The sequence below is a fragment of the Hypomesus transpacificus genome, chromosome 6 (genome assembly GCF_021917145.1).
Source record: "Hypomesus transpacificus isolate Combined female chromosome 6, fHypTra1, whole genome shotgun sequence".
Lineage (NCBI taxonomy): Eukaryota > Metazoa > Chordata > Actinopteri > Osmeriformes > Osmeridae > Hypomesus > Hypomesus transpacificus.
This window is the reverse complement of record NC_061065.1, coordinates 4,668,740-4,696,558: the sequence shown is the minus strand read 5'-3', so window position 1 is coordinate 4,696,558 and position 27,819 is coordinate 4,668,740. Positions and strand designations below refer to the sequence as shown.

Genomic DNA, 27,819 nt, shown 5'->3' with positions numbered 1-27,819 from the left:
AGTGAGGCAGGTTTATGTCTACTATGAGCTATGCAACCCCGTGGAGGAATGAAAAGGCGACTGCTTTCACAATACATCATCACAGCATAATGTGCTATCGATCACTGCAGACAAATGCAGAGTTGGGGACATCAGACCAAGCCAGAACAATTTGTACAGGACAGTTCAAGTTGACACTAGGAATGGGATTTTTGTACATACACAACACAGGGTCTGTCTTGAATGGAAGACATCCCAAACACTACAGTCGCCTACAGCAACAGTGTAGCGAATAGGGAGTGCACACAAGCTGCAATCTCTCTCACTGGTTAGTTCAGCATGACCTCTAACCTTAAGGCTTATTGGAAAACAATCTGTCTTCCTGTCACAGACTGATGACTCAGCCCTTAGTTCTGGTATGGTTTGACATGGTTGTACAGAACCCTGAATGAGCTTATGTAATAATCTTACATCACAGTGTAACAAAGCACAGAGCACACTGCTTCAGGCGACTCCTAACAGCTAGTAGAACTACTGGTCCAAACTGGACACATGCAGCTGGCTGGCTGGCTGGCTGGCAGGCTGGCTGGCTGACAGGCTGACAGACTGGGACTTGGCAGGGTGGGTTTACAAGGGTAAAGAAAACGGTTTTAACTGCAGGGCTTATTAACAGTAATGTTTCAAATGTTGTCAGGTTCTGCAGGGTTTCACATGTACACCCATTCCTCAACATTCCCCGACGTGTGCATGATTCTGATCACTAGTTTGGGCGGAGGCTAATAAGGCCTACAGAGTGGGATTCAACTTTTAACTATAGGGATCTAGTTCAAGGTAAAAGGTTTCAAATGATAGGTAGCTGTGGATGGTCCACCACTAATAATTGTCTACAACCTGCATAATGGAATGATGTTTGGGACAATGTTGTAATGTTGAAGTTTCTCATTGTTGTGTAGCCTATAGACTGGCGGATCCACCATAGCACCTTTAAGACCACGTTCCCAGAGTGTTTACAAACCTTACCATGTCTCTGACCCGCCCCCTCTGTTTACTCAGACAGACAGAAAGAGAAAGAGAGATGTCACTGACAATCCAACACTGCCTCCTTATGGCATGTTCACCACACAGCCCTAGGCGCTGACGAGAAATGACACCATTTCTCGAAAGGTCTGTAGCTACGGCATTCTCTGCGCGTGAATCACAGAGTCAACATCGCTCCAAGCAGCTGTATAAATACCTAGCGGAGGGCGGCGAAACTGCGGTTCATCCCTACTGAAGTACAGAATCCGCAGAAAGGTGAGTCTTCCTGCGGCTTTCCCTTCCCTCAGAGTTAAGTTCATCTGGTGCGTTTCGTATTTCAGGGTAACAGCTTTTTTGCAGTTTATTTCTGGGTTAGGGACAATCGGACCAGGATTTGATTAATGTTACTTGTCATTAAGTTTTGGGTTTCTCATTAGAAATATAGTTAGAATCTGGCAACAAAGTAGTTGAGTCGCATCCCATGCCGTTCCGTTATTCTACAAGAATGCTTACACATGAATGACCTTCGACAGAACCTTTTATTTTGTCAGCTGCGTGTTTGGGAGACAACGACGGCCTATCATTTCATGTAATTATTATCACATGCTGCTGCAAAACATGCAACATTATTGTTACTTTAAACGATTATTTAGTTCCAAATTTTAAGACACAAATGCCTAGCACATTATCAAAGTAGGAGTTTGACTGCAGCCAATAATACTAACAGTTACCTACTTGGTGATCCCGTGATGTACTAACCAGCAGAGAATTAACAAACAAAAAATCCCGTTCAATGCAGGACTCAGTATGTCGCATGTTCTAGCAAGCAGGATTGTGTTTTGAATCTCTCTTGCTTTCAAACAAAATGATTGGTGTTCAGTGAATCATAAAAAATAGCCAGCAGACACCTGACCACAGTCGCATTAAACATTCAGAGTAACTGCAGAGATTCCTATCCTATGATACAACTTGGATTCATTGCAGTATAGTTTGGCTAAGAGTTTGAACCTCCATCCAGTCTCTGTTTGCTCTCTCAGCCTAACCCCTTTCTAATAGAGTCACTCTGTCCCTTCTCTGAGTATGAACAGTTTGAGAAAGACTACCCCACTCATGGACACAAATGTCTGAATAAGGACATCATGTACATATATGTTTGCGAACTTTGTTGCTGCTATCACAGTGTAATGTTATCAAGGTTTTGTTAAATTTGTGTGATACAGAACCAACGTTTTACGAACAGAAAGGAGGGATTAGCATTGGGAGACTGAGAGATTTATCAACAGAGAGATTAGTCTGGGAGAAAGAGATAGATGGATGGATAGAAAGAGCGCAGGAAAGAGAAAGTAAGATAAAGAGATATCTAACATTCATCATCTAATGTTGTTTGGGGTAAATAGAATACCACTGATCCCCTAATTATCAAATTAGATCTTGTCCAAGTTGAAATTGTTTAACCTTTCATCAGTCATTTCCACTCAGGAAGAAGGGTGTGGTTACTTTGCAATGCCGCTGATAAATGCAGGCCGTTTCTTGACCCTGACCACTGATATACTGTTAGAACAATCAATTTATTCTTGATCCTCTACTGTACTGTATATATACACCATTTGTACATAACTTTGGCATCACATAACTAAAGCATCTTTGAAATGAATCAAATAAAAAAAATCAAAAGTTAAAAAGTGAGGATCAGTATCACCGGGGTAGTGTTAAATTATGCTGCGTAGCTGTCCCTCCCTCCCTCCCTCCCTCCCTCCCTCCCTCCCTCCCTCCCTCCCTCCCTCCCTCCCTCCCTCCCTCCCTCCCTCCCTCCCTCCCCCTCCCTCCCTCCCTCCCTCCCTCTGCAAAGTTTCCCCCTAGTGGACATTCCTAACATCACAAAAACACCAAGGTCAGATGTCAGCGATGAGGTCTTGCAGTGACGTCATGTTCCAGTGAAACATCAGTTGTTGACCGAATGTGCAAACTCTGAAATTAAGCCAGTTTTTTTGTCTCCTATAGCTACTCCCTTTTGTAGGATTTTATTTCAGGATTTCAGGGTCTGACATAGTGATCACATCAAGGTATGCAACGTCTTAGTGACATGCCCCTTTTATCTGTATCTGTGTGACAGGTTTGTTTTCCTAGAGTTCCAACTCCCTTGACCTGACCGAGATGTTGATGATGATCATGATGAAGAGGAAGCTGCCTACACGTCTGCTGGGCGTAGCCATGCTCTTGGTCTCGGCCCACAGTCTGCTGCCTCCGTCCAGCGAGGAGCTCAAACGTAAGTCAAACAGACGCCAGCAAACATGAAACCCCGCCCACTACTGACGAGTTGTCTCCGGGTGACCTTGTCTTTCCCCCTTCACTGTTTAAGATCTCCACAGTGTGAAGAAAAAATGAGCTGGTGGCATTTCCGGGTGAGACCATTGGAGTTTGGAGAATATAATAGTCATGTGATGATAATTGTGATTGATGGTGGATTGTGGTGGATACTGTCGCTGCTCTATCCCCTTAAAAGAGACTGATGAGAATGTGGAGACTGCTTGATCTGTTCCAGGAGTCTGGGTTAAGATCTGGGGTCAAGTATTGGGGATACTTGATGACTGTAATGACCCTAGCTGTCTCCTTATCAGAGATCTCCCAGCTGGGAGAAAAGTACCTGGACAAGCAGATCGATAACGCCATCAACGGAGTGAAGGAGATGAAGACGGTGATGGAAAAATCAGGAGAGGAACACAAGAACTTTCTTAGCGCCCTGGAGAAAACCAAACAGCAGAAAGAGGTCAATAAATTTTCCTTTAATGAGTAAAAAAAAACATATCCACAAAAACTCATGTTTTATGAGTGGCGTTCTGACAGCATTCACACAACTCGATTCCCCCCCCCCCCACGCATACGTTTCCCAGGATGCATTACGTAAGGCGCAGCAGATGGAGGAGAAGCTGAACGAGGAGCAGGAGGTGTGTAACGAGACCATGCAGGCCCTGTGGGAGGAGTGTAAGCCCTGTCTGAAGAACACCTGCGTCAAGTTCTATTCCAGGACCTGCAGCAGTGGAGCTGGCATGGTCGGCAGGCAGGTCGGTCCCGAATACATGTTTGGATCACATCGTAATAGAACATGAACGTATATTGAGCAAGAATGCCCACGCTTTCATACATAAAGACACTTGTGACCCCCACATGCTTTCAGGCAAATGTGAATGAATTGAGTCGGGTATCATTATAAATATGTTTACTAACATTGAGCTTACATTTAGAAGACATCCTAATCTCCATCATTGTCTCCTCTTCCTTTTGTAGCTGGAGAGGGTTCTCAATAGAACCTCTCCATTCTCCATCTGGATTAACGGTCAAAACATGGATGTTCTGGAGCAAGAGGACCGGAGACAGAGCCAGGAGTTCCAGAACCTGGAAGAGCGTTTCTCGGAGGTGGCGGAAGGCGTAGACAGCATCTTCCTGGACAGCATGAAGGTGTTTGACCACATGCGGTCCCTCAACCCCGGCCCCCTCTTCCCCAGCCCGTTCCGCATGCCCAGCCTCTGGCAAGGAGCAGGCCAGGAGGGTCAGGGGCAGGTCAAGGTGGCTGCAGAGCTGGACATGGGAGGTTCTCGTGTCAGACGCTCCCCATTTCAGGGCCCAATGTTCCATGGGTTCCACGACACGTTCTTCCCCATGATGGACATGGCAAAGAACATCTTTGGATCCATGGGGCCCCTCATGGATCCTGACAGCAACCTGGACGCCATTCCCTCAGAGGGTAAGACCCAGACGGTGGGCTGTGTTGTTTTGCCGTATTGTTATCCAGGATCAATAGCTCTTTAACCGTAAACGTGTAACATTATATAGACAAACACAAGACAGTGCTTTGAAATCTCCTCAGCAGCCATCAGTTTAGTGATGTTTGCGTTTTTAACACTACTCCCTTGTTTCCTTCAGACGGGAGTGTGAACGAAGACGTGGTCCTGACCCGGCCCTTCGGCAACGGCCAGATGACCTGCAGGGAGATTCGCCGGAACTCCGCCGGCTGTATCAACTTACGCGAGGAGTGCGAGAAGTGCAAGGAGATCCAGTCCGTTGGTAAACTGGAATTCTGTGTCTCAAAGCGGTTGTCAAGATTGCAACAGTCACTAAGCAAGTAAATCCATAGCGGATTTAGGGAGGCACAAACAGGCCTAAACAATAACTTGGATTATCACTGGCAAATTACAGCTAGACAACGTCTATTATACAACATGTTTGGCCTTGTATGCCCCGTTCCCAAGTATCTCACTGAGGAGTGAAGAAACTTTTGCTGTAGATGCTGATAACTGTAGCTTCAGAAAAACTATCACAAAAACTATGACAGCTTGAGACAGATCTGGCCATCAAGGTCAAGGCTGTGTCTATGTTTTGGAGTCATTCGAAACACCACTTTCTGCCCCTCCAGACTGCTCAGGTAAGAAGCCTCTGGAAGGTCCCATCAAGAAGGAGCTTGAACAGGCCTTGGCCATGGCTGAGAGGTTCACCCAGGAGTACAACTTCTTGCTGAGGGAATTTGAGGAGAAGATGCTCAACACCTCCTCCCTTCTGGACCTCTTCAACCACCAGTTTGGCTGGGTGTCCTCCCTCGCCAACAGCACCAAGACCAAGGATGGCATCTTCAGGATTAAGACGGTAAAATGAAGTCAAAACGAAAGAGAATAAAATTGAAAAAAAACAACTGATGTTTGGCTAGTACGCATACTTAATCTTGCTCTGGTGTATATTAAAGGCAGACTAAGGGGATTAGATGTCATTGTCCATAGCGTTCATTCTCATGGATCTCTCACTGACTTCAACATGAACCCCCCTCCCCCACCAGGTGATCTCCCAGGACAACAAGGACACAAGCGACTCAAATGACACCAGCGTGTCGGTGCAGCTGTTCGATGCCCCGCCCATGACCTTCTCCGTTCCCGGCGACATCTCCTGGAGCGACCCCAAGTTCTATGAGGTGGTGGCCCAGGGAGCCCTGGAACGCTACAAGCAGACGACCGTGTGAGTGCATGGTGGACGTAGGGAGCCTTTTATGGGATTCTGGGCCTGGCAGCAGCTGTAGTTGGGGACCCCCATGGTGTCGTTTATTGGTTGCACTGCCTCGTTTTTGCTAGGCTGACGTTTTGTCTTTTCTTGCAGAGTTGCATAGTGAGCAGCGGAGGACACAGGGCAGTGTCTGCTGAAGAAATACGTGCTGGGCCGAAACACACGAATGTACACATTCTCCCAATCCCTGTCTTTGCAAATAACATTAGAAGAATGTCAGTACAGCTGTAGGAACCTAACCAGCAGCTAGACATGCAAGGTGGAGTCTCTTAAATGTTGTTTTCTTGGTTCTTCACACCCTGTGGTGAGGTCGCTTCTGGAATGACATTTGAGGGGAGAAATCAATGTGGAGAAGCCCCATGTCACTCAAGAGTTAAGGAGAGGAGGCGAGGAGCCAAGTAAAGCCTTTGGAGACTCCCAGAGTAGTGTTCTCTAAAAGAGAGTAGTGCTGTTAGCCCTGACGGACCCCTGCTTATCTCTGCTCGCGTCCAGGGTCCGACACCGTACTGTGCAGACTTCTGTATATACGCTACAGAGCCACGCGGTATAAAAAGAATGGTGAGACCTTTAACTGTGTGTTTGACTCCTGATTTTAGAACATATTCAAATTCTGTTTATACTGTGTTAACCAGCTTCTAATTTCTCTGGAGAAATTTCAAGGTTTGTGTAGAGATATTCAACTTAGTTTGATCCAAAATGATGATGGAAGGTTGAATGATGATGGAAGGTTGGATTTTCATAGAATTTCAGGGCCTGAGAAGTGACTTCAGAGAACTTTTCATTCAAAGTATCCAAGTCACACAGAAAGAAAGCTGGACCTATTTCATGTTAGACATTCTTGTAGTAAAAAAAAAAAAAAAAAAAAGTTAAAATATTGTGCCGTTTTTATTTTTGTGTAAAAATCACACAGCTGCTAGTTTATTCTGCAGAGATACATCCATGCAGTATAACATCTAGGATCCCACAGCCATAATAGAAGCAATTAAATATAATATTTTTTGCTGTTAGTCAGCAATTAATGCAAATTTACACATGAGATCAAAAGGTGTGTATCATATACAATATACAACATACTCCTCTCGTACAGTACATCTTCATCATCGTCCTGAACAACAGAAAAAGAAGGCTAGCCTTGGTGCAACACAAGGAGGTTACCGTGACAACCTGAACGCCAGGAAGGAGTAAGGCTTTTAGAGGACAGGTTATTTCGAAAACAGGAAGTTCAAAGAAAAAACAACACAACGAAAAACGGAAAACAGTCACACAAATTATTAAGGTACCAACACACTTGTTTTGTTTAGGATTTGCAGGTATAAATTGAGTGGTTCGGTTCTAATTGTAGGCGCAGTTTTCGGATGGAGGACATGCGGGTTTAGATGGTGTCAAGAGTTTGGACAAGGACAGAACGACAGTTAAAGAGGTTAGGGGGGCCAAAGTGCAGTGGGATTGTATGGGTCACATTTCCATAACTGGGCATGACATGAGGGAGGGGCCGGGGAGAAGGGGGGCATTCAAGAGAGCTCAACACCGCACACCGTTGCGGAATGAACGTGAGGAGAACTTGGAGGATCGAAAGCCTCTCTGATTTCAACCTCTTTTAATAAAGGCGGGGCCTTCTGAACACGCCCCCTGGTGTTTCAGGGCAACAGAAGGCAGGGTTTACGTCACGAGAGAGAGAGCGAGAGAAAAAAGATCTAGAAGTGTGGAAATGGAACTCGACGGGCTGCCGCAGCACTTCAAAATGACAAACTAAATTGCAAAAAGAAAAGAAATGTCGCTGACGTAGAAAACAGAATGCATACACTCCTCGCCTCATGCCGTTTATGTAACCGTTGCCTGTGCACATAGGTACATCCACTTTGCACACGCACGCATGTACGTACACGCAAACACACAAAGTCCACTTTTACATTGTGGGGTAGACAGTAAGCAGGAGGTAACATTTAAGGAGTTCCTGTCACCCATACGATCCAATTATCAGCTATGGGCCATCCAGAATTAGGCATCATCTTCACCTACAGCCCCCTCCACCAGAATTCGGACACACACACGATAGCACGGACACACACGGCACTCGTTGTATTATCTGAATACTTGTCATGGTGAACAGGGAAAGACTTACTTAGAACTCCAGTTCAATGTGTGTGTGTGTGCGCGCCTCGTCGACTTCGGAATCTGCTCATCTTTGTTTACTCTGGTAGAAATAAAAGTGCCAGTACATGTAACATTTCCCACCCGACCCCTCTCTGGTGCGACTGGTGACTTCTGCGTGTGTGTGTGTGGTGCCAGCAATCAGCCAATGGCAGAGTAGAGCACAGTTCAGGGGGTGAAGAGACAACAAAGGGGCGGGGTTAGTTGTTGGGGCGTGTGTGCCGCGCAGAAGGCCCCTTCCTCAGAGTTCTAGTATCTTCGACTGACGGAGTCGTCCTCCGTGCACACACACACACACAAACACACACACACACTGGTTAGAGATGTGAGAAAGGTCTGAGCTGCTCCAGTTGGACCTCCAAAGATATCCTTTCTTCTAGCAAGTCCTAAACAACAACAACAACAAGCACACAAACACACGTTAGCAATCAAATCAAAGGTGAGAGCTCTCATGCCATGTTTGTAGTCCAGATACTATTTCTGCAGTCCGTGCACCATGTTTGTAGTTCTTTGCTAACCTTAAGCTGCTGTTGTAGTTCGCTGTTGAGCCTGGCAAGCACGGTGTTGGTCTCCTTGTTTCTCCTGATCGAGGCTTGGATGGCCTTCTTATCCTTGCCCACAGACCTGTGAAGAACAGCCATCAGTTTGAGTTGCGCCTGTGTGTGTCTATCGGTCGAACAAGGTACTACACATATAGTAATTTATTGAATAGTCTTTTGATATATTCCGATATATATATATTGAAAGTCTTCTGTATTTCGGCATTATCAAAGTGCGGCAGTATAAAAGTGCAAAAGAAAATTCCTTTGAATATTTACATTCTGTATTTTAATATTGATATATTTATAATCACAATATATTTTCTTTACTCTTTTTTTTGGGGGGGGGGGTGTGTGTGTGTGTGTGAGTGCAATGGTGTGTCTAACCTAGGTATGGAGGCTTGCGTGGCGAGCACGGCGGTGATGATGGTGGTGGACTTCTGGGGCGGCTCGTCCTCCGGCCTTAGCTCGTCCTCCGACTTCAGCCTCCGCCTCACCGGCTTGGGGGGAGGGGCCAGGGGGCCGCTCGAGCCCTTGGCCTGATGGGTAGGAATGAAAAAACAGGGAGTTGGTGGGGTTGTGAGGGGGTGAAGGCGGCCAGGGAGTCCTGGACTGAACTTACGGAGTTGACGGTGGCCGTGGATCTCTCCTCCTCTATGCTCTTCACGGATCTCAGCGGCCCTGCTGTCTCTGACGGCTTCTCCGACTGGGAGGACACGCACACACACACACACACAAAAAAAACACACACGCGCGATTATCATTTGCTTTTAAACTGAAAGTGATCACGTGGTTAGGACGTCATGATGTGACTGGGAGATGCTAAGTATCTAAGTGTAGCTGTGTGTGTGTTTGTGCTGTGTTTGTGCTGGGTCTACCTATGTGTGTGTGTCTGCGCTGGGTGTACCTGTGTGTGTGTGTCTGCGTGCGTATCTGTGTCTGCGCCTGGCTGCTCGGAGGAGGCGAAGGCCTGGAACTGGCTGAAGTCTGCGAAGTTGGGCTGCTCTGGGATCTGCTGTGGGGAGGACAGACCCTCGTCCGAACGATGGCTGTGGGGCCCCGACGTCTGGGGGGGTGGGGGTGAGGCAGAACGCAGGAAGGGTTAGAGGTTGCACCAGTCCCGTGTGGGTGTGTGTTTATGACCTCCTTCAGCCTGTATGTGTTCATGTCTTGCCTCTGTACATGTGTATCGTATGTGGGGCAAATCCTATCCATGTGTGTTTATGCCCCGTCTCAGTCTGTGTGAATGTGTGCGTGTGTGTGATACCTGTGTGTTCAGAGGCCTGGGGGGCACGGCGGGGGGGTAGGCCACGGCTCCGCCCTGCTGCTGGGGCGGCCCCGGGGGCGGGGCCACGGCGGCGAAGCTGCGGTTCATGTCCAGGGAGGAGGAGCGCGAGTGGGACGCCTGGGGCCGGGGGGGCGGCGGGGGGGGGGGCCACCACCTTCAGACTCTCGGGGGACGCTCCCGAGTGGGACCTGCAGGGCACGTGCACGTGAGCGGACACACACACACACAACTGTATCCCCCCTCCCCTCGAGATATACCCGTTTGGCTTCAAAGCAGGCCGCTTACCGTTGTCTCGTTACCACGCTCGTGATGGGCTCCTGGTCCGAGGTGAAGGAGTCCGAACTGCTGTAGCAGTCGCCGACGGGATGAGACAACATCATCCCTGGACGGACGATCAGAAGAGAAACGGAGTTACGACGCGGGCGTCGCCACCGGCCTGTCTGGAACTGGGTGAGACTTGACCCCCCCCCCCCCCCCGGCCTCCGGGCCTCTGAGCGCGCTCTCCACTCACCCGTGCTGGCCGGTACAAACTTCATGGAGCTGGCTAGCTTGGCGTCCTCCGACAGCTCCGTGGGCTTCGCCATCAGAGGGCTGGTTGGGTGTGTGTGGTCTGGCGGGAGAGGGGGGGTGGAGAGGGGGTTGAAAAGAGGAACATGTCGGCTGAGTTCCCTTTATGCTAAGTTAGTGCTGTAAAACGGTTTAGTGCTGTAAAACGGTTTAGTGCTGTAAAACGGTTTCTGTGATGTAGAACATTGATTGGGTTGGATTGATGTGGTTGTCTGAGGCTAAAGTCCTTTCTGTGGGTGTGTGTGTGTGTGTGTGTGTGTGTGTGTGTGTGTGTGTGTGAGAGAGGGGAGGTGTTGTTCTTAAAGCAGGCAGAAGGTAGGACTGTGTTTATCGTGCCATCAACAATTGGAATGATTGCCCACTGGATATACGTAAAATTAATAGCAAAGTCTCTTTCAGGTACCATCTGAGAATGCACTATTTACAATAGTGAGGAGGGAATGTACATGTTACTGTATGAATGGAGTAATGAATGTAGTGCTGTAATGATATTGTTATTTCTGGTGATGGCTATAATGATGGCTACATTGTTTCTGCTTTTAGATGATCATTAAGTCGTTGTTATTTGTTCTCTTTTTGTTGGACCCCAGGAAGATTAGCTCGTCCCACATTGGTGAGAGCTAATGGGCATCCTTTTAACAATAAACAATAAACTGTGTCAATGCTGTTTGAGATGAATAATCTCTGCAACATTTTTGAAGTTGACGGTTATTTTGAATGAAAAGTCCTCTTCCCTCGATTGTAATCCGACAGTTTTTGACAGATAAAGCTGTAGTTGTGTTCCTGGTGAGATACTGTGATAGGTGTGACCTGCAGTTAAGGTAGATAAGACTGTGTTCCTGGTGAGATAGCAGTAAGACATGTGATGATGTAGTTGTGTTCCTGGTGTAATAAGTATGATAGGTGAAGCTGTAGTGGGTTATCACTGTGTTCCTGGTGATACAGTATGACAGGTGAAGCTGTAGTGGGTTATCACTGTGTTCCTGGTGATACAGTATGACAGGTGAAGCTGTAGTGGGTTATCACTGTGTTCCTGGTGATACAGTATGACAGGTGAAGCTGTAGTGGGTTATCACTGTGTTCCTGGTGATACAGTATGACAGGTGAAGCTGTAGTGGGTTATCACTGTGTTCCTGGTGATACAGTATGACAGGTGAAGCTGTAATGGGTTATCACTGTGTTCCTGGTGATACAGTATGACAGGTGAAGCTGTAGTGGGTTATCACTGTGTTCCCGGTGATACAGTATGACAGGTAAAGCTGTAGTGGGTTATCACTGTGTTCCTGGTGATACAGTATGACAGGTGAAGCTGTAGTGGGTTATCACTGTATTCCTAGTGATACAGTATGACAGGTGAAGCTGTAGTGGGTTATCACTGTGTTCCTGGTGATACAGTATGACAGGTGAAGCTGTAGTGGGTTATCACTGTGTTCCTAGTGATACAGTATGACAGGTGAAGCTGTAGTGGGTTATCACTGTGTTCCTAGTGATACAGTATGACAGGTGAAGCTGTAGTGGGTTATCTCTGTGTTCCTGGTGATACAGTATGCACCCAGGCACGTCTCTCTCACCACTTCCTGTTCTCTTCAGCTCCATCTCCTGCATGTGGATCTTACTGGGGGTCATCCTGATGGGGACAGGGTGAACGATGGCTGTATCCTGAGGAGGGGGGAGGGGAGACGTGATCGTCAAACTAAACACTATGACACTTGTTAAGCTATATCACACCATACCACACAATCCCCTTAGGATCGAGCAGTCAATCTAGATTAATAAATACCTTCCCTATTTGGAGAAAATAGCATGAATTGCTAATCTAAAGTAAGAAAGCGTGGGAACAACTGGTTAGATAGTTTGCCAAGGTGTTGCGGTTGTGCGGGGCAACTACGATTGATAAGCATTATGTAAAACATATTTTACCAACTTCCTAAGTTTCTGACTGACAAAAGCATACTATGACATCACATCCTGCGTCACAGGAAACGGACATTCCAAGCAGGACAATGTGTGTGATGTTAGCCAATAAGCAACGTGAACCAGATCATGTGACCGCTGCTGAAGGCAGGTGATTGGCCAAATTTGTCATGCATTTGGGGGTGGTGTGGTAGGTGATGGACTTACGGGGTCCGCTGGTGCAATGTTAGAGTCAAACTGGGTCAGCGTTTGTGAGCTGGACGAGCGCTCGCTAAAAGTTTCCCACTGCTGCAGACACAGAGCAGAGACATGTCAGAACCCCCCAAAACATCACAACAACAACAAAAACAACACCACAGCAACAGCAACAACATCACCATCACAACAACGACGACGACCACCACCACCGCAACGACAACATCACCATCACAACCACCACATCACCCCACAATATCATCATAACAAAAACAACAACAACCACCACAACAACAGTGACAGCATCACTCCGACGACAACTGTAGATGCTGTGACATAATTGAACCATGGCTATACGCCATGATTGACATGAACGATAGGCTACATAGGGCAAGGTCTTTTTTTAAAGACCTGCACTTCATTGATTAAAAAACATAAACCCTCTATCAAACAATCTAAATTGACTTTTTTGACATTGTTCAGTAGCCTAACTTTTTAACATGGTTTGGAGTCTTGAAAATGTAAGTTAGATGTATGGATTTAGGTTTGTTTTTGCAATTGTAGGCTAATGTTAACTACATATTATGTAGCTATGATAATTATCCTGGGATCATTTAAATTGAGATATTTACATTTGTAGTCATTAAGCAGACGCTCTTATCCAGAGCGACTTACAATAAGTACAGGGACATTCCCCCCGAGGCAAGTAAGGTGAAGTGCCTTGCCCAAGGACACAATGTCATTTGGCACAGCGGCCAGCCATTGAACCGGCAACCTTCTGATTAATAGCCTTATTCCCTAACCGCTCAACCATCTGACCCCCTATATATGTAGCATTTGCCTAAACATTTGCTATCACAAACTACCATATAACCATACGTTTAAAGTAGGCTATGTAGGTTTGTATCATTCATAAATCATTGTTCATCATAGACCTTTTTATCTTTTCTTTTTTTAAAGTAGATTTTCTATTAATTTAGGTACTGATAGCAGTATGGAAAACAAATATTTTAAAAAGGCATCACGCCAGAAAATATGTGGTGAATCATCATTTTCCAGTTGGGTCAGTGTTACAGGAACGTCTGGTTAAACAACAACACAGGCTAAGCCTGACAGTTAGCCTAACCCGGACCAGGTTAGTTTGCAGCATAAGTTGCCATAGTAACTGAGTTCAAACTACACTGAGCTGGCTTTCTTGGAACCGAATGAAATGGAAATGAGTCAGACCAACTGACATAAGAGTGGCTTATTCGGTAAACTCGCATTCTGAAACAGGGCCCTGCCCCCAGGGCTGTCTTAGAGGAAGAGAAGGTGGCCAGAAGGAGGGAGGGAAAGAGAAAAACCGGAGGGGGTCTTTGAGTGTCGAACTTCCAGACCTACTGCTGAAGCGATCAGTCACAGCGAGAGACGGCGTGTGTGTGTGCCCTACCTCGTTGTTCTGGTTCATCTCGGGCCAGGTCTGGTTGAGGGAGGGCATGGAGGGGGACTTGTTGGGGGTCACCTCCACGGGTGACCCTGAGTAACCCACGTCAGGGGCCGTCTCTGGGACCTCTGGATCGGGAAACGGAAAACGCAAGAAATAAGAACCATTCCTGAAATTTGTCACATTAATGTACATTAGGAATAGGGGCCCATCACGATTCTCTCTTAAAAGCTTTTGTGGTAATTTAATGCTGTTTTAGGTATTCATTTAGTATTAATTTAGTAGTAGTTTTGCACTTTGTATTTATAGGTTGTGTATTAGCAGGACTTTGTTGATAAAAAGAGCTGTCTCAAAGGAGCCTCACTACACAAAAAGTTTAATTAAAAAGGGATACATTGGTAAACTATTGGGTTTAAAGGGACAGATTCTTTTCCAGGGGCAGGAAGGGTTGAGAGGGAGAAGATAGAGAAGCAGAGAGAGAGAGTATGAAGAGAATCTGGGGCCTCTGTCTGTGTGTGTACCTGCTGAGTCATCCAAGTCTATCAGCTTTGGCATGAGGCTTTCCGGAAGCTTCTCTGGGAGGTCGTAGCCGTTCTTCCTCGCCACCACCAGGTGAAAGGCGGCGCAGAACTCATCCAGTGTCAGGGCCCCGTCCTTGTCAAAGTCCGACAGCTCCCTGGAACGCCCCGGAAACACAGCCAGCCGGTCAGGCAAAAATACAACTTTTCTTGTTTTCTTTTTGACTGGGCACGTCGAAAATAAATAAACTATTCATACAGAAGCCACTGAAACTAGTGAACAGACAAACAGCTTGCAAACACATAAATGTTCTGAATGCCAGTTTTGATTGAATAGCGGCAGTTGGTCCTCAAGGCTCCGGTATGTTGGTGTGGCTTGGTTGAGCAGTGAACCTGTGAACCTGGGGGTTTGGGGCAGATCGGCAGAGGACTCACCAGATGTGGGACAACTCCAGGATGGGGAGCTTGGATTTGGTGAAGAACTCTTTCGCTGCGGAACCTGAGGCACAGGAGAGGAGAATGTGACGAGTAACCAGTTATCCTAGCTTGAGCAGACTCGGGATAGAGAGCTGAATGGGGGGTTCCAGTATCCAGAGATGGTGGTGTGTGTGTGTGTGTGTGTGTGTGTGTGTGTATCTCACTCACCAGGTATAAAGCCATTGAGGTCTGGCTGGATGGTTTTGAATTGGTTGATGTAATACTGCCTCTGCTCGTCCGTGATTCGCCAGGGGTCGTCATAGCTACTCGACTGTCTTTGGATCTCATTGGTGGTCGCAGCTGAGGCCACCGACCTGGTCGACGAGCTCTCCTAAAGCCGGTCATGTGACGACCGAGAGAAGAAACACAATCAGATTTAAAAGGGTAGCAGATCAGTCTAACTGCCTACTTTGCTTGATTATAAGAGATGACAGGTGATGGTGTATTTTATATTTCGGTGATCGATCTTATTATATTTTCTGCCTATAAAGGAATCAAGATATGGCAGCTGCTGAATTATTTTGGGTCTTTTGTAAGCATTACATCAAGCCTTTTTTATTTTGCCAGAAAAAAACAGGCATGATGGAAACTACTATTTCATGAATAGGGCCAGATTTAAACAATATACTAGGTTTTGCGACAAAAGCCAACTGATTGAATGAAGCATATTTTTGAATGTTTGGAGGACAAAGTTTTAGTGATTAAACTTTTTTTAGTTTGAAAGAATTTGTAGAATGACCTGTTTAATGGAAACCACACCTGAACTGGCAGACGACACCCTCCTATTCTTATCTCATTTTTACATCCTTTTTATTATGCTGGATCTCAGGTGGGTGGAAACCTGTTTGTTGATAGATGACTGGGGACAGTCGAGCAGCAGCTTAGCTCACATGAAGGACGATGATGATGATGAGGAGGACACTGTCATGTCATGGAAACGACGACTGACTTCGCACTGCCGACCGAAAAGACCAACGTGACACGGCGGAAAGCGCAGCAAAGAGAGGCCGGATGAGGCCCGGATGAAAGGAGCAGCTGATCAAAGGGAGACGGACGAGGGACGAGGGAGGAGGGGTGTGACAGCTTTCGCCGAGACGGCAGCGAGACAGGAGCGGCTTCAGTCGACGGGGTGGTCAGTCGGCGCGCTTTCCAATGCAGTCTCAACGCCCTGCGGTGGGACTCCATTGGGATATTCGGATCCCAGATTGCCATATGCTTCTCACTCATACCGTTTTATGATATCCGGGATCTCAAATCTACAGTTGATTGCCAGTGATCTAAAGCAGTCCAAGACCCTCCCCCACCAGCCTGCAAGAAGCCCGGCCCCGGCCCCCTTAACCCCTACAGCCCCCAAGCCCTGCAGCCAGACCCCCACCCCGCCCTCAGTTCCCCAAAGAACTGTTGACGCAGGGGGCCTTTCAGATGCCCCTCCCTGGAGGGACGTGGGACCATAAAAACACAGTGCCCTGTCACCACGTGTGGCAGGAACGACAAACTCTGACCCCACCCATAGCTGTCTGCCTGGGGGGAGCATAATGAGGGCAGGCTGTGGCAAGCAGGTGGCCAGGGGAAGCTTATGCTGCGCTATCCGCAGAGACGAGGGATGCATTGTTGGAAGGGTGCTGGAGGGGGGGGTGTGTCTGTGAAACTGACCCAGCTTTCTTGAACAGGTGGGGGGGAGTGGGCCAACCACATCCCATCAGCTGACACTGGTCCTGGAGGAGGAGGGGGGGGGGGGAGACACACCAATAGACAAAACACAACTGAGTTAGCGCTAGCTGTTTGACAATGGAACGATTCTGTCTGTGCGTGTGTGTCTGTGTTTGTGTGTGAGTGGCTGTGTGTCTGTGTGTGTGCGCTGCCCACCTGACTGTGCTTCTCTGAAAGGCGTCCACAGCGCCCCGGTGACAACAGGCTGTCTGTCCGCGTTCCCCCCGCTGGCCTGCCGTTTGTGCTGCTTCCTCCAGGAGGGGGGTGAGGTGGGGGGGGACTGGTGGGGGGACACCACCGGAGAGGTGGAGTCAGGCTGGGGGAGGAGGGAGAGAAAAGGCAGAGCGACGACAGATTACGGACAATGATAATCGTAATCATCATAAAAAGAGATCAATAATATTAGGAGAGGTGCACAGACACATAGTCATGTCTGTATCTGGAGCTGTGTATGTTTTGAAGAGGTTTTAACTCTCACCCCCGATTCCCCTTTCGGGCCTTGGTAGTTAGCGGAAACAGTAGTGCTGAGATTCTCATCCGGGGCCACGTGTGTAAACGTTGCGTACGCACGAAAAGCTTGCGTACGCTGGTTTCCACGCACATGAAAAATGTACTGTACTGTACTCATCTTCTGGTATGCAAGCTGCGCAATCTTTTATATATGAGGCCCCAGGTGTTCTATTGCATGTTCTGGCACACTCTTTTCAGGTGGTTCTGATGGGATTGACCTTTGGCTTCGAGATTGTTCTACCAAAGTATTGATTTGAAGTTCTGAGAGTGGCTCTATGGTTCCGACAGGGGTTCTAAGGAAATATAACCTAGGGTTCTGACTGGTTCTGGTGGTACTGACCTGTGGTTCTAAGCTCGGCCCACAGGGCTGGATGACCTCGTGGGGGGCGGTGGTAATCTTCTTGGCCTGGCCACGTCCAGGGGGTCTGGGGATGACCCCGGGGTAAGGCCCCTGGTTATCAGAGTCCGGGTAGAGGGCCTGGTGCCTGGTCTCCTGCTCGTTCTTCCCCACCAGGAATCTGGGCAGAGGCAGGTCCTTCACTGTGGGGGGAAAGGGGGGCAGGGTTAGACGAGGAGGAAGAAGGGAGGAAAAGGAGGTGGAGGATTAGGGGAGAAGGTGGAGGAGGAAGGGGGGAAAAAGAGAAAAGGTGGAGGAGGGGAGGGAGGAAAGGAAAAAAAAGGAGGCAGAGGAAGAAGGGGGGAAAGGAAGAAAAGGAGTCAGAAGAGGAGGAAGACGTCGGTGGAGGGGAAGGAAGCGAGGGGAGAAGGAAGAGGGGGTAGGAGGTGGGAAGACGAGTTGTAGTGTTACAATCTGACTGCGGAAAGGCAAGGAGAATGGCAGCCTGTTAAAGCCGACAGGGACCGGCCCTGAAGCCCCCGATGTTGACGTTGACTCTTTGCAGACAAACAATCATCAGAGTCACACTCTCCCCGACTGAAAGACTAGTTTCTCCACAGTCCACACCTGGTCACATGATCCAGGCGAGGCCACACCGTGTGTCTAGTGCAGCTCGAGAACAATGCTTTGTGTTCTCAAGGGCATCAGTCTTACACCCTGTTAAGCTATCTCCCTCTCTCGCCATCTCCCTCCCTCCCCCTTCTCTCTCTTGAGGTTAACTACTTCCTGTTGACACACTGTGTGTATTCTTCCCTCTATCAACTGTCCTGCAATAGTGGGTCCTGCTTCCGGCTCCCTTGAGGCCGATTAAGGGTTCTCAGTTTTCCAAAAAACGGACACATGGAAACACCCTCGTCTACGTGGAACGCCCTCGCCGAGAGCCCCTCGGAGTCCCGGAAAGATTGACGTGCATGAATTCTTTAACTATCCGTCGAAATTTTGGATACTTACGGATACCCCCTTGGCTGTGATTGGTCAGTATTAAGAACAGCTTGCGTCAGGGGCGTGGTTGCAGTGATAAACAGGACGAACAGAATCCTTTGACCGCCATTGGTGTACGTTTTTACAATTCATATTTCAGCTAAACAGTACATGTAAATCAGCATCTGAATTCAAATGTGACGAGAAATGGCCAGTGTAGTTGCTGAAAATGTGCGTATTTTATTGCTCCCACTTCTCGATAACCTAGGTAAATAAACACTCAACGACGACTTCCACACAAAGACGGTTTCTCTAAGGTCGTCATTGACCCAAAAAAACGTTGCGCCACCAACTCTTCTGGCGGTGAATTGTTTTCAGCACCCACAGCCCACAGAGAACCATAAACGAAGTCTATCCGTCCATATCCGTCCGTCCGCCCATCCGTAAACGGAGGGAGCATATTGCAGCCTTTACACTCAAAGCCTCAGCATGTAATCCATCCACTCTTATTTCATTCATCCAAACAAACGTTTCTCTTTCTCCAACGCCCCCTGTTTTGGTATTTTGGTTCTCTGGTTCTTTTACTGACCGTCGTCTCGGTTTCTGCATCCTGCCGCTCACTGACCCCTCATACGGGGAGGCGATTGAACACATGCACTGCCTGCACTGCTTTCATAATGTGATGGCCGTCAACTGATGCCTTTTCCTGCCTCTCGCTGCGAGTGTGAGGAAGTTAACCGAGCCTCTCCCGAAAATAACACGGTTGTGTTGTGCAACCCAGCTCTGTTGTTGCAATGTTTGAAGTCAAATAAGCGGCATTGTGCAGAACACGGCCTGCAGCGTGACTGGGACAACTTCCCTGAAATACAGACCCTTTTTTTTTTATAGAACCACACACCAAAGATAAACAACTGAAAACTCTCAAAACAAAGGTTGGTTATTTGGTCTGCCACGGGGCATAGCCTACACTCCCTAAGCAACCCCTCGACTTGAGGGTTTCGGGGGTGAAAGTGTGCCAATCGAAAGCCGTTTGAGCTTGTTCTTTCCACGAGCGTGCAGCTACTAGCCACCTACCGGAGTTCAGGCTCTCGACGCGCAGAGGCAGCCCAGACTGGGCTATGGCGATGAGTTTCAGGGCTATGTAGAACTGGCTCCGTCCAAAGTGGCCAAGTCTGGTGGCACCACACAGTTCTGTGATCTGAGGGGAGGGGGAAAACAGACATTACATTTACATTTAGCAGACGCTCTTATCCAGAGCGACTTACAGTCAGTACAGGGACATTCCCCTCCCCCCCCCCCCGCAAGTAGGGTGAAGTGCCTTGTCCAAGGACACAACGTCATTTGGCACGGCGGGGAATCAATCCGGCAACCTTCTGATTACTAGCCCGACTCCCTCACCGCTCAGCCATCTGACTCATTAGGTTCAGGTTCTTCTCAGACACTCAAGGTCATCTTTGTGACAGCCGGGTACGCAAGAAGAAGTGCCGTCTGAATCTGGCACGAGAGCAGACGATTGGGTTTGACAAAGACAAGGTAGTGCAGTTCATCAGGTTGCAAAAAGGCAGAATGTGCGTGTTTGTGTGTGGGGTGGGGGGGGGGGTGCGATCGAGAAGTCAGAGGCCCTTAACAGCTGCACACACTCCCTCCCTTCACTACCATTAGTCTATACACATTATCTTGTTTCGAGCCTATATCTACCACTTGTTTGAGTCATACACACTTAAGTCTGTGCCAAATTTCACGAGATGGGGGGGTGGGGGGGGGGGGGTTACACCAAAGACTGCAATGGAAAGTTTTCAAGGACACATGATTTCTGCTAGGACAAAGAGACAGCTGTTGACTTCTGCAGGGCTGCATTAATAAAGATATTTGTGACATTGTCATCAGAGAAAAATGCAAACCGGCATACTTTCATGTGTGAAAGGCGTCCTTCTCAAATAAGAGGCTATAATAATCTACTTTTATCTACAATTACGTATTCAATACACCTGTTTCGGTAAAGTAGTTTCTGTTGACAGATGGATGCCCCATTTCACACAAACTACAAACTAGTAGAATGATGATGGACCTGGAATACAGATTACTAACTAGTTCAATGTGGACACCACATTCGCCCATAATAATTAATACTTTATATTGTCATGTTACAATACACACTAGGTTTAATCTGGTATCAAATCCAGTGATAAATTACTCTCGATTTGCTACAATGCTAGCCAGTGCTAGTTAGCTAGAAGGTGTGTCTCGCCACGTTCGACACAGTCCAGTCAGGCTCACTGTCAACATAAACGCCACGGCTAGCTCGCTAGCCGACTACCGACATTAAACATGCATGACTAGCGAGTTTACTAACATAATGAATGTGTCACATATTTACACATAATGAAAAAGCACTGATATTTTTACAGCTATATCACAGTGGACAGCTCTGATTAGCTGGTTACCTGCAATACCACCTCGCTGGGAAGCTGGGCCGCCCGGAAAAGGTCAAGAACTCTCCCGTTCGAAGCCACTTTCTTGGTGTTGTCCGTGTCGCAAAAAACGAACAGGTCAGAGTAGTATTTCTGTTCCACGTCGCTTAGAGTAAGACTTTCCATTATGGCATAAAAGGTTCCCAGTACGCAGACAACTGGCTGTTGAGTCCTAGTTAACGTTACTTGCGAGAACTGATCCCCGAAAAAGGGCGAGAGGGGACAGACGATTCTGGTTAGCTTAGCTTCCTGCTGGCTAGCAAAAATGACCTAAACAGCCAAATTGCAATATGATTAAGCAATAAACTTGTTGTACACGCTGGAGCTATTTCAAGTCTTTGTTAGGCCAAATAAAAAGAACCTAGAGAGAATTGGCCTGCAAACAAATGCTAGCCGAGCTAGCTACAGGCTGTGGCAATCGTCAATCCACACAAGCCAGCCAAGCTAGCTAGAAAACTAGCCTCAAAAAAGTCAACAGTAGTGCACTCTCAGGTCTGGACGTCTAAATCGAACCGTGGATCTGGCAACACTTCTTTTCTGGATCTATGCTATGGTCGAACAACGTTTCTACACCTCTTGGAAGCAGAATTCTCTCTAAGCGACGTTAGAATAAAGTTTCAGGGTCTCTTGACTCCTTCCTCCATCATCAGTCACAGCCGCCATTCCTATGCCCCGTGATGTCATCCTACAGACTGTGTAGTCAGCGCTGCTTAGCAGAAGGGAAACGCAGGGACCCGGATGAAGGATGTCAACAGTGCATCACTCAAATTATCCATGGGCGCACTGAATATCAGGGTTCTCCAGTTTATCAACATTTTGGCGTGAGATTACCATACTCGTAAAATTTGGGTACTAAAATCCGGGAGGGGGAGGGGGGGGGGGGTGGCGGGGGCTGGTTCTGGTGTATCTGATTGGCTGGTAGGTGGCATTCAACTCTGTATCAGACTATCCTCGGCAGAAAATGTACCTCCGTATTCCTTCACCTCGTCCATTAATTACATAGACAATAGCGGGAAAAGTTTTCCCTTAACTTCTCACTGTGATAAATACAAGGTGTTGCGTGTGAACTGTTTGAAATGGGTGAGTCTCACGGTGAATGCGTGAAATTTGAGAGACCTGCTGTTTAGCCACATTTTTGGGGAATAATCTGACTCTAAGGACATGGAACTTTTTTTGAAATTCCCTTTTCGAATGTGTTCAACCACTCAACTCTAGACTGTCGATCCATATATTTGATCGTGCAAACGGTCCCTGTAAAGAGATGGTAAAACTGATGTGCAGGTGTGGATTGGAATAAAATTGTCCTGTCAATTATGAGATTATGGTAAACATCTGGGTTTACAAAACCAATGAATCATCTGTCTAGACCAATTATTTGTTTGTAAACAATCGGGATGCGCGCGCACTGTGGCTGCAGAAAACCGGGAAAGGATAGCATTTTAAATGGCAAAAGGACACATGGATCATACAAATAGTTCGATTTAAAAAGACCAAAAGCGTCGAGGAGGACATGCCTATTGGAGAGAAAGCGATTACCCAATGATCTGTGGCATCAGAATTTTGATTTGGGTCACGAAAGTCTTGAAATCTGAGTGAGAATGTCGCCCGGTACAGACCGCATAGTCGAGCGGCAACCATGTCTTCACATCATGTCACAAAGTTCATAATTGTACACTTTTACAGTCAATTCTACATTTAAAAAGTCGAGCAGGGCAGCTTTCAAGAGATATTGGAATTCTGCTTTTAGTCAGCTGGTCCGATTATGTTTCTGATTTGTTTAAACTGGCAATCTGAGTAAGACTACATCCCAGTTACACTGTTTTGACGTTAGCCTCAGTCAGACTCGCTCATTGGCAGTGTGCACAATGTTGTAGGCCTATCTCACTCCATTCTACACCAGAAACGTCAGGGAGGACTGCCTAATGTAGATACGAGTCTGGTGAAGATAGCCAGAATCTGGATTTCTTTAACCTGTCTGTTTCATTCGTCATTTGCCTGAGAAAGCGACCTCCGTTAGCCAGGCTAGTTTTGCCCGATCACTTGGACAGGCTATTTAAGGGTATCGGGGTCAAGTGACTTTTGTGCATAGACAAGTGAACATAAATGTATTTGTCCAAAGGCCAAGAGTCTCAAAAAGTTAATATCAAGCCCTGCAATCCAGTGGCCAGAGATATATGATGACCTGAACGACACTCCAAGAGTAATTGAACGGGGAGAAGTTGTCTTTTGCAACCCACATGCGCAGTTGAGCTTGCTTGACAGTTGTGTGACGTAGGGTGATAATTGGTCTATAGAGCCCGCTTCAATTAAATACTTTTCTGAACTGGCTGGCTGTTGGAGCGTATCCTGCCGTGCGGAAAGGTCGAGTAGGCTAATCCATGGCTCAATTGTTTAAAGCAGCAAACGGACGCGTGTATTTGAACGCGTGAATATTGCAGGGAATTTTGTTTTTTTTTGGGGGGGGGGGGGGGGCGCTACCCACACGGTTAGCTGTGTTGTTCATTCCACGAATGCACGATCCTTACAAGTTGTACCTCTTGTAAAGGTGACTAATTAGGCTTTCCAACGATATAAAATACAATACCAATTGGTATTATTGAAGGGGAGGAATAATCGACCGGAATAACGTTTCCGAACTTTTTTTGAGGAGTTTATATCGTAGGGGGCCTAGAGGGTATTGGATCCGCCCAGCCTCCCTCATTTCGAACCCTGGATCGGCGGACATTTCTGCAAAGAAGATGGATAGAGAATTGAGAGCAAATTGTTTACAACAGGCACTTGTAGAATGAATTTCTCACAGAATGTGCCGCGTAGGGTAGGGAGGAGTTATGGCACGTGACGTCAGTAACAGCGCCACCATTCCTGCTGAGGTACTGAGGTCTAGCTGCTTGTATCTTTCAGTGCTGCTGCAGAACTCCAGAATCTACGTCAAATACAACCCAGGTAAATATTTTGATAATTAAAGCTACCTTTAAATAGCTGTGTTGATTTATGTCAGTCGGTATAGGCTTGTGTAGCTTTTTATTATTATTATTATTTGGTCACTTCTTGGTTTCAACCAATAATTAACCGCTCAGCCTATGTTCCCTATTGTCCGCCCAGAGCTGGCCATACAAGCCATGTCAGTGTATCACATAGTAATTTATTATGATTATAATAACTGATAGATACATGTTTGCTCATGGACCACAGCTCATCGGACATTCATCTGCGTGTAGCTAATTTAATTGTGATTATAAACTGACTGAAGGGTTTACTCACATCCATACAGCTACTTCCGCATTGAAAGAAGTTTGAAATCTCGAGTCTAACGCGTAGATGGTTACAATGTTGGAGATATATCTTCATTAGAATTTCAGTAGGAATGTATATTTTAATGTCCAGAACAGCGTAACACTTTTCGTAAGAGTGATGGTTTATGTCTGGCGTAATAGCCTATAAAAATGAGGCCAGCCAATAACCCGGTGCCTACTGTAACACCCCACCCCTCCCCCACAACAGCAGCCTACTAATGATTCCTAGGGACAAATCATAAACCGCAGTAATAATCTGAAGATCTTATCTGTATTTTCTCTTATAGTAAAAATGAATGTCCAGCACGAAGTATCCCTCCTTGTCGAGGAGATCCAGCGTCTTGGCAGCAAAAGTAAGTTACACAATGTGTTTGTTCAGCTCCACTTCAATAGTAGATTAAACTAATAACATGGGAAAACGGTCTGAAGTTCATCCATATGAATACCTGTCCAGGCTAGTTCAAATCTACGATCTGGAGTGCTTGGTGGTGGTAGCTGCTAAACAGGGCTTCGTCTGACTTTTCCATATAAGCATGTCCATTTCACATTCTTATTGAGAATCCCCAGGCATGTTCATGTTTATTTACATTGGCATGCTTTCTCTTATTACTTTCCAGCTGCCATGGCCTGTGATAGCATGGCTATTCCACTGTTTCTGTGCCTGTAATGAATGGCTCAGTCTCAAAGGGTTGGATGGGGAAGAGGGAGGGGTTCAAAGGCATGCCCCCGCAAGGTTAAGGGAACAAATGCCAAGCCATATGCTGCCAGATATGTTGTTTTGAGACAGTAATGTCTTCTTTTACATAACACACTGCAAAAAGGACTTGCATTTGGCAGATTCTGCAAGTCTTCTGTTATTTGAGATTGTACATTTGAGAAAACACAAAATGCTTCCCAGCTGACACAGGAGTAGCTTAATATTGTGCAATAGTTATATCAAGGAAAGGTTCTTTTTGAACTAAAAGTAGATAGATGGATGAATAAATAATTTATTGATCCCGGGGGAAATGTAGGCATCCAGTAGCTTATATGACACAAACAAAACACCAATACACATAAGAATTAAAATGTTATAGTGAAATTGCAATGTAGCCACCAGAACTACTACAGAGAGCTGAAACAGTGCATTAATAATGATTTCTGTGGATAAAATTAAAGCGCACATTTTGCATAAAGATGACATAGCCAGTAACTGACAGTCAAGCAGCCTAATGACTTAGAAAACGAATGCATGTGAGCATTCGATTTTTCCCCTCCATTGCTGGGAATAGTTGTACAGGCATATGGCCTGGGGAACAAAATACTTCACTACAACAATTGCAGTGTCATCTGCACGTGGCATAACTCAGGAATTGTACCTGTAGTCAGAAATGCACAGGAGACAGTACAGTCCCCTGTGGTGTGCCAGTGCTGCTGATCACAGTCTCAAAGGACCTGTCCCCCAGCCTGGCATACTGGGGTCTGCCTGTGAGGTAGTTTGTAATCCAGGTCATATCAGTCATCATATCTGTCAGCTTGTATCTCAGTAGGAGGGGCTGGATGGTGTTGAAGGCACCGGGAAACAAAACTAAAGAAGGTCCATGAAGTTGTCTCAGTAATATTTTCTTAACCCTTTTTTCTGTCGTCTCAAAGATGCGGATGGAAAGACAAGCGTGAAGTTCGGGGTGCTGTTCAGCGATGACAGGTGTGCCAACATCTTCGAGGCACTGGTCGGAACACTGAGGGCAGCCAAGAGGAAGAAAATTGTTACTTTTGAGGGAGAACTACTCCTCCAAGGTGTCCACGACAATGTGGATGTCATTCTTCTGCAAGAATGATCCACGGTTGTGTTTCAGTGTTTGCATGTGCTTATGTGTCGGAGTGTGTCAGTATGAACCCTGTTGGGAGGCGTTGGTATTTCAGATACCGGGGGTAACAAATGTCAGTCTGCGTTCTAATACACTTTCAGGACTTTATGTACAGGTTCAGAATGTAACATTTTGTATACCACACACAAAACATTGGAATATGGCTTTTTTCATAATGTTGAAAGTATTTTATAGAAATGAAATTCAAACACTCCTACGGTGTTTCAAATCTGACGCCTCCATTGTGAATCTTGTAAGTTAAGATAATGTCACCAAAATGATTCCATGCATTGTTTACATAGTTGTTTTGCTACCTCTTGTAGACTTTGTATGCCATTCTAAGACTTAAATGACTTTTACATAGGATAACAAAGATTTCAAGTGTTTCCATTAAGGCTTTTTGCACGTGTTCATTTTAGATCAAAAGTTTGAGTACCGGTCGCTTTATATCAGAGCAAGAATGTCTTTTTCTCAAATTTACCATTCAAACCTTTGCCTTCGGACAAAGCAGGGAGGATTAAGCCAATGGGTTTTTCTGTGCAATCTTTAGCGGTATTAAAAGACAAAGATTTGTGCCAAATAACCAATGTTGGTTTTGCTTTGGTTCTGCTCAGGGCTTAATTAACACGACCAAACTGTGTTACTTACATGTGCTTTAAACTGTGGGGGTAGCAATGGCCTGTGTACAACCCTTTTTCCTCTGTCCAGGCCAGTTAGGTTATTTTTCTGTCATTCCAGATAATGTAGCCATTTGTTCCCAAAGACATAAAACTTGAATGTATTTAAGTTAAAACGTTATGTCATTGGCGGTTTTCTGGATCCACAGTGTTCAGGAAGGTCATTCTAAGCAGGGCTGGGATCAGTTCAGTTTGTTATTTTGCTATTTGGATGGAACTTTAATGTAATTGATTGTAACTGCAAATTCTGATGGTGAACTGATCACAGTTTATGGGCCAACAACGACCTGATCATGCAAGGTGTTTTGCTGTCAGAGTTTGCATAGATGTAAAACTTGATATGGTAAGCAATAGTAATTGGGCAAGGAAGTGCCGTGCAAGATGAACCACAGAAATAACAAAGGTTCTGCACTGTTAATGATATAACACCATACCTGCCTGTCTGACCAGACTTGGCCAAGGTGAAGCGAAAGTTGTGTTTTAGTGGCAATAATAATGGCAAGCACAAAATAAACCAGAACCCTAACACCTTTACACTGAGTTTTGTGTCTGATTTGACAACTTTCATCCTGTAGCTCTAAGTCAATTCATTTGTATTGCACATGAAAGTGTCACATTTTCCATACATTTGCATGTCAAGTATCAGGTCCTCAATTTCCCAATATGTGCAAGATGGTTCCCTGAAAGGGATACAGGCAAAGATCTCCAGAGAATGCAGATAGTTGTTCTATGCATCTTTGATATGTCACATTAGAAGAGCCCTTCCTCGGTACTAGGCCTACTGGACCTACTGTGGGTTATGCTATAATTTGGGTTCCCCTAGCGCGCTACACGGGAGTCCCTGGCTGGAAAGTCTAATAATAACTCAACTTTGGTCGG

The 27,819-nt window shown here is 46.4% G+C and overlaps 3 protein-coding genes across 3 annotated transcripts; 2 read left to right on the top strand and 1 right to left on the bottom strand.

Annotated features, from left to right (window-relative positions):
* The first annotated feature begins 1,109 nt into the window (after nt 1-1,109).
* clu (clusterin) lies at nt 1,110-6,613 on the top strand. The gene is made up of 9 exons (XM_047021335.1): nt 1,110-1,272; nt 3,110-3,262; nt 3,615-3,763; nt 3,888-4,058; nt 4,282-4,738; nt 4,918-5,058; nt 5,408-5,634; nt 5,822-5,997; nt 6,136-6,613. The coding sequence occupies exons 2-9, from the start codon at nt 3,151-3,153 to the stop codon at nt 6,143-6,145; spliced, it is 1,443 nt and encodes a 480-aa protein (XP_046877291.1). The 5' UTR covers nt 1,110-1,272; nt 3,110-3,150; the 3' UTR covers nt 6,146-6,613.
* A 295-nt stretch (nt 6,614-6,908) lies between these two features.
* Nucleotides 6,909-21,917, bottom strand: reps1 (RALBP1 associated Eps domain containing 1). Its single transcript, XM_047021334.1, is given in 20 exon segments — nt 6,909-8,579; nt 8,712-8,817; nt 9,120-9,271; nt 9,355-9,438; nt 9,640-9,798; nt 10,000-10,176; nt 10,178-10,208; nt 10,306-10,402; nt 10,532-10,630; nt 12,159-12,246; nt 12,709-12,789; nt 14,126-14,247; nt 14,641-14,795; nt 15,073-15,136; nt 15,283-15,445; nt 16,768-16,829; nt 16,981-17,140; nt 17,675-17,874; nt 19,727-19,850; nt 21,097-21,917. Coding segments are annotated over 20 exon segments (2,346 nt in total). The 5' UTR covers nt 21,250-21,917; the 3' UTR covers nt 6,909-8,510.
* Nucleotides 21,918-23,733: 1,816 nt separating this feature from the next.
* Nucleotides 23,734-27,474, top strand: abracl (ABRA C-terminal like). The gene is made up of 3 exons (XM_047022225.1): nt 23,734-24,066; nt 24,704-24,769; nt 26,049-27,474. Exons 1-3 carry the CDS (start codon nt 23,952-23,954, stop codon nt 26,231-26,233), a joined length of 366 nt encoding a protein of 121 aa, XP_046878181.1. The 5' UTR covers nt 23,734-23,951; the 3' UTR covers nt 26,234-27,474.
* Nucleotides 27,475-27,819: the final 345 nt, after the last annotated feature.

Bases quoted from the DNA above. Each gene is read 5' to 3' on its own strand.
- clu (XM_047021335.1), top strand. From the start codon at position 3,151: ATGTTGATGATGATCATGATGAAGAGGAAGCTGCCTACACGTCTGCTG. The intron at 3,263-3,614 runs GTAAGTCAAACA...TCTCCTTATCAG, and splicing joins GTCCAGCGAGGAGCTCAAAC to AGATCTCCCAGCTGGGAGAA. The intron at 5,059-5,407 runs GTAAACTGGAAT...CTGCCCCTCCAG, and splicing joins CAAGGAGATCCAGTCCGTTG to ACTGCTCAGGTAAGAAGCCT.
- abracl (XM_047022225.1), top strand. From the start codon at position 23,952: ATGGCACGTGACGTCAGTAACAGCGCCACCATTCCTGCTGAGGTACTG. The intron at 24,067-24,703 runs GTAAATATTTTG...TTTCTCTTATAG, and splicing joins CTACGTCAAATACAACCCAG to TAAAAATGAATGTCCAGCAC. The intron at 24,770-26,048 runs GTAAGTTACACA...GTCGTCTCAAAG, and splicing joins CCAGCGTCTTGGCAGCAAAA to ATGCGGATGGAAAGACAAGC.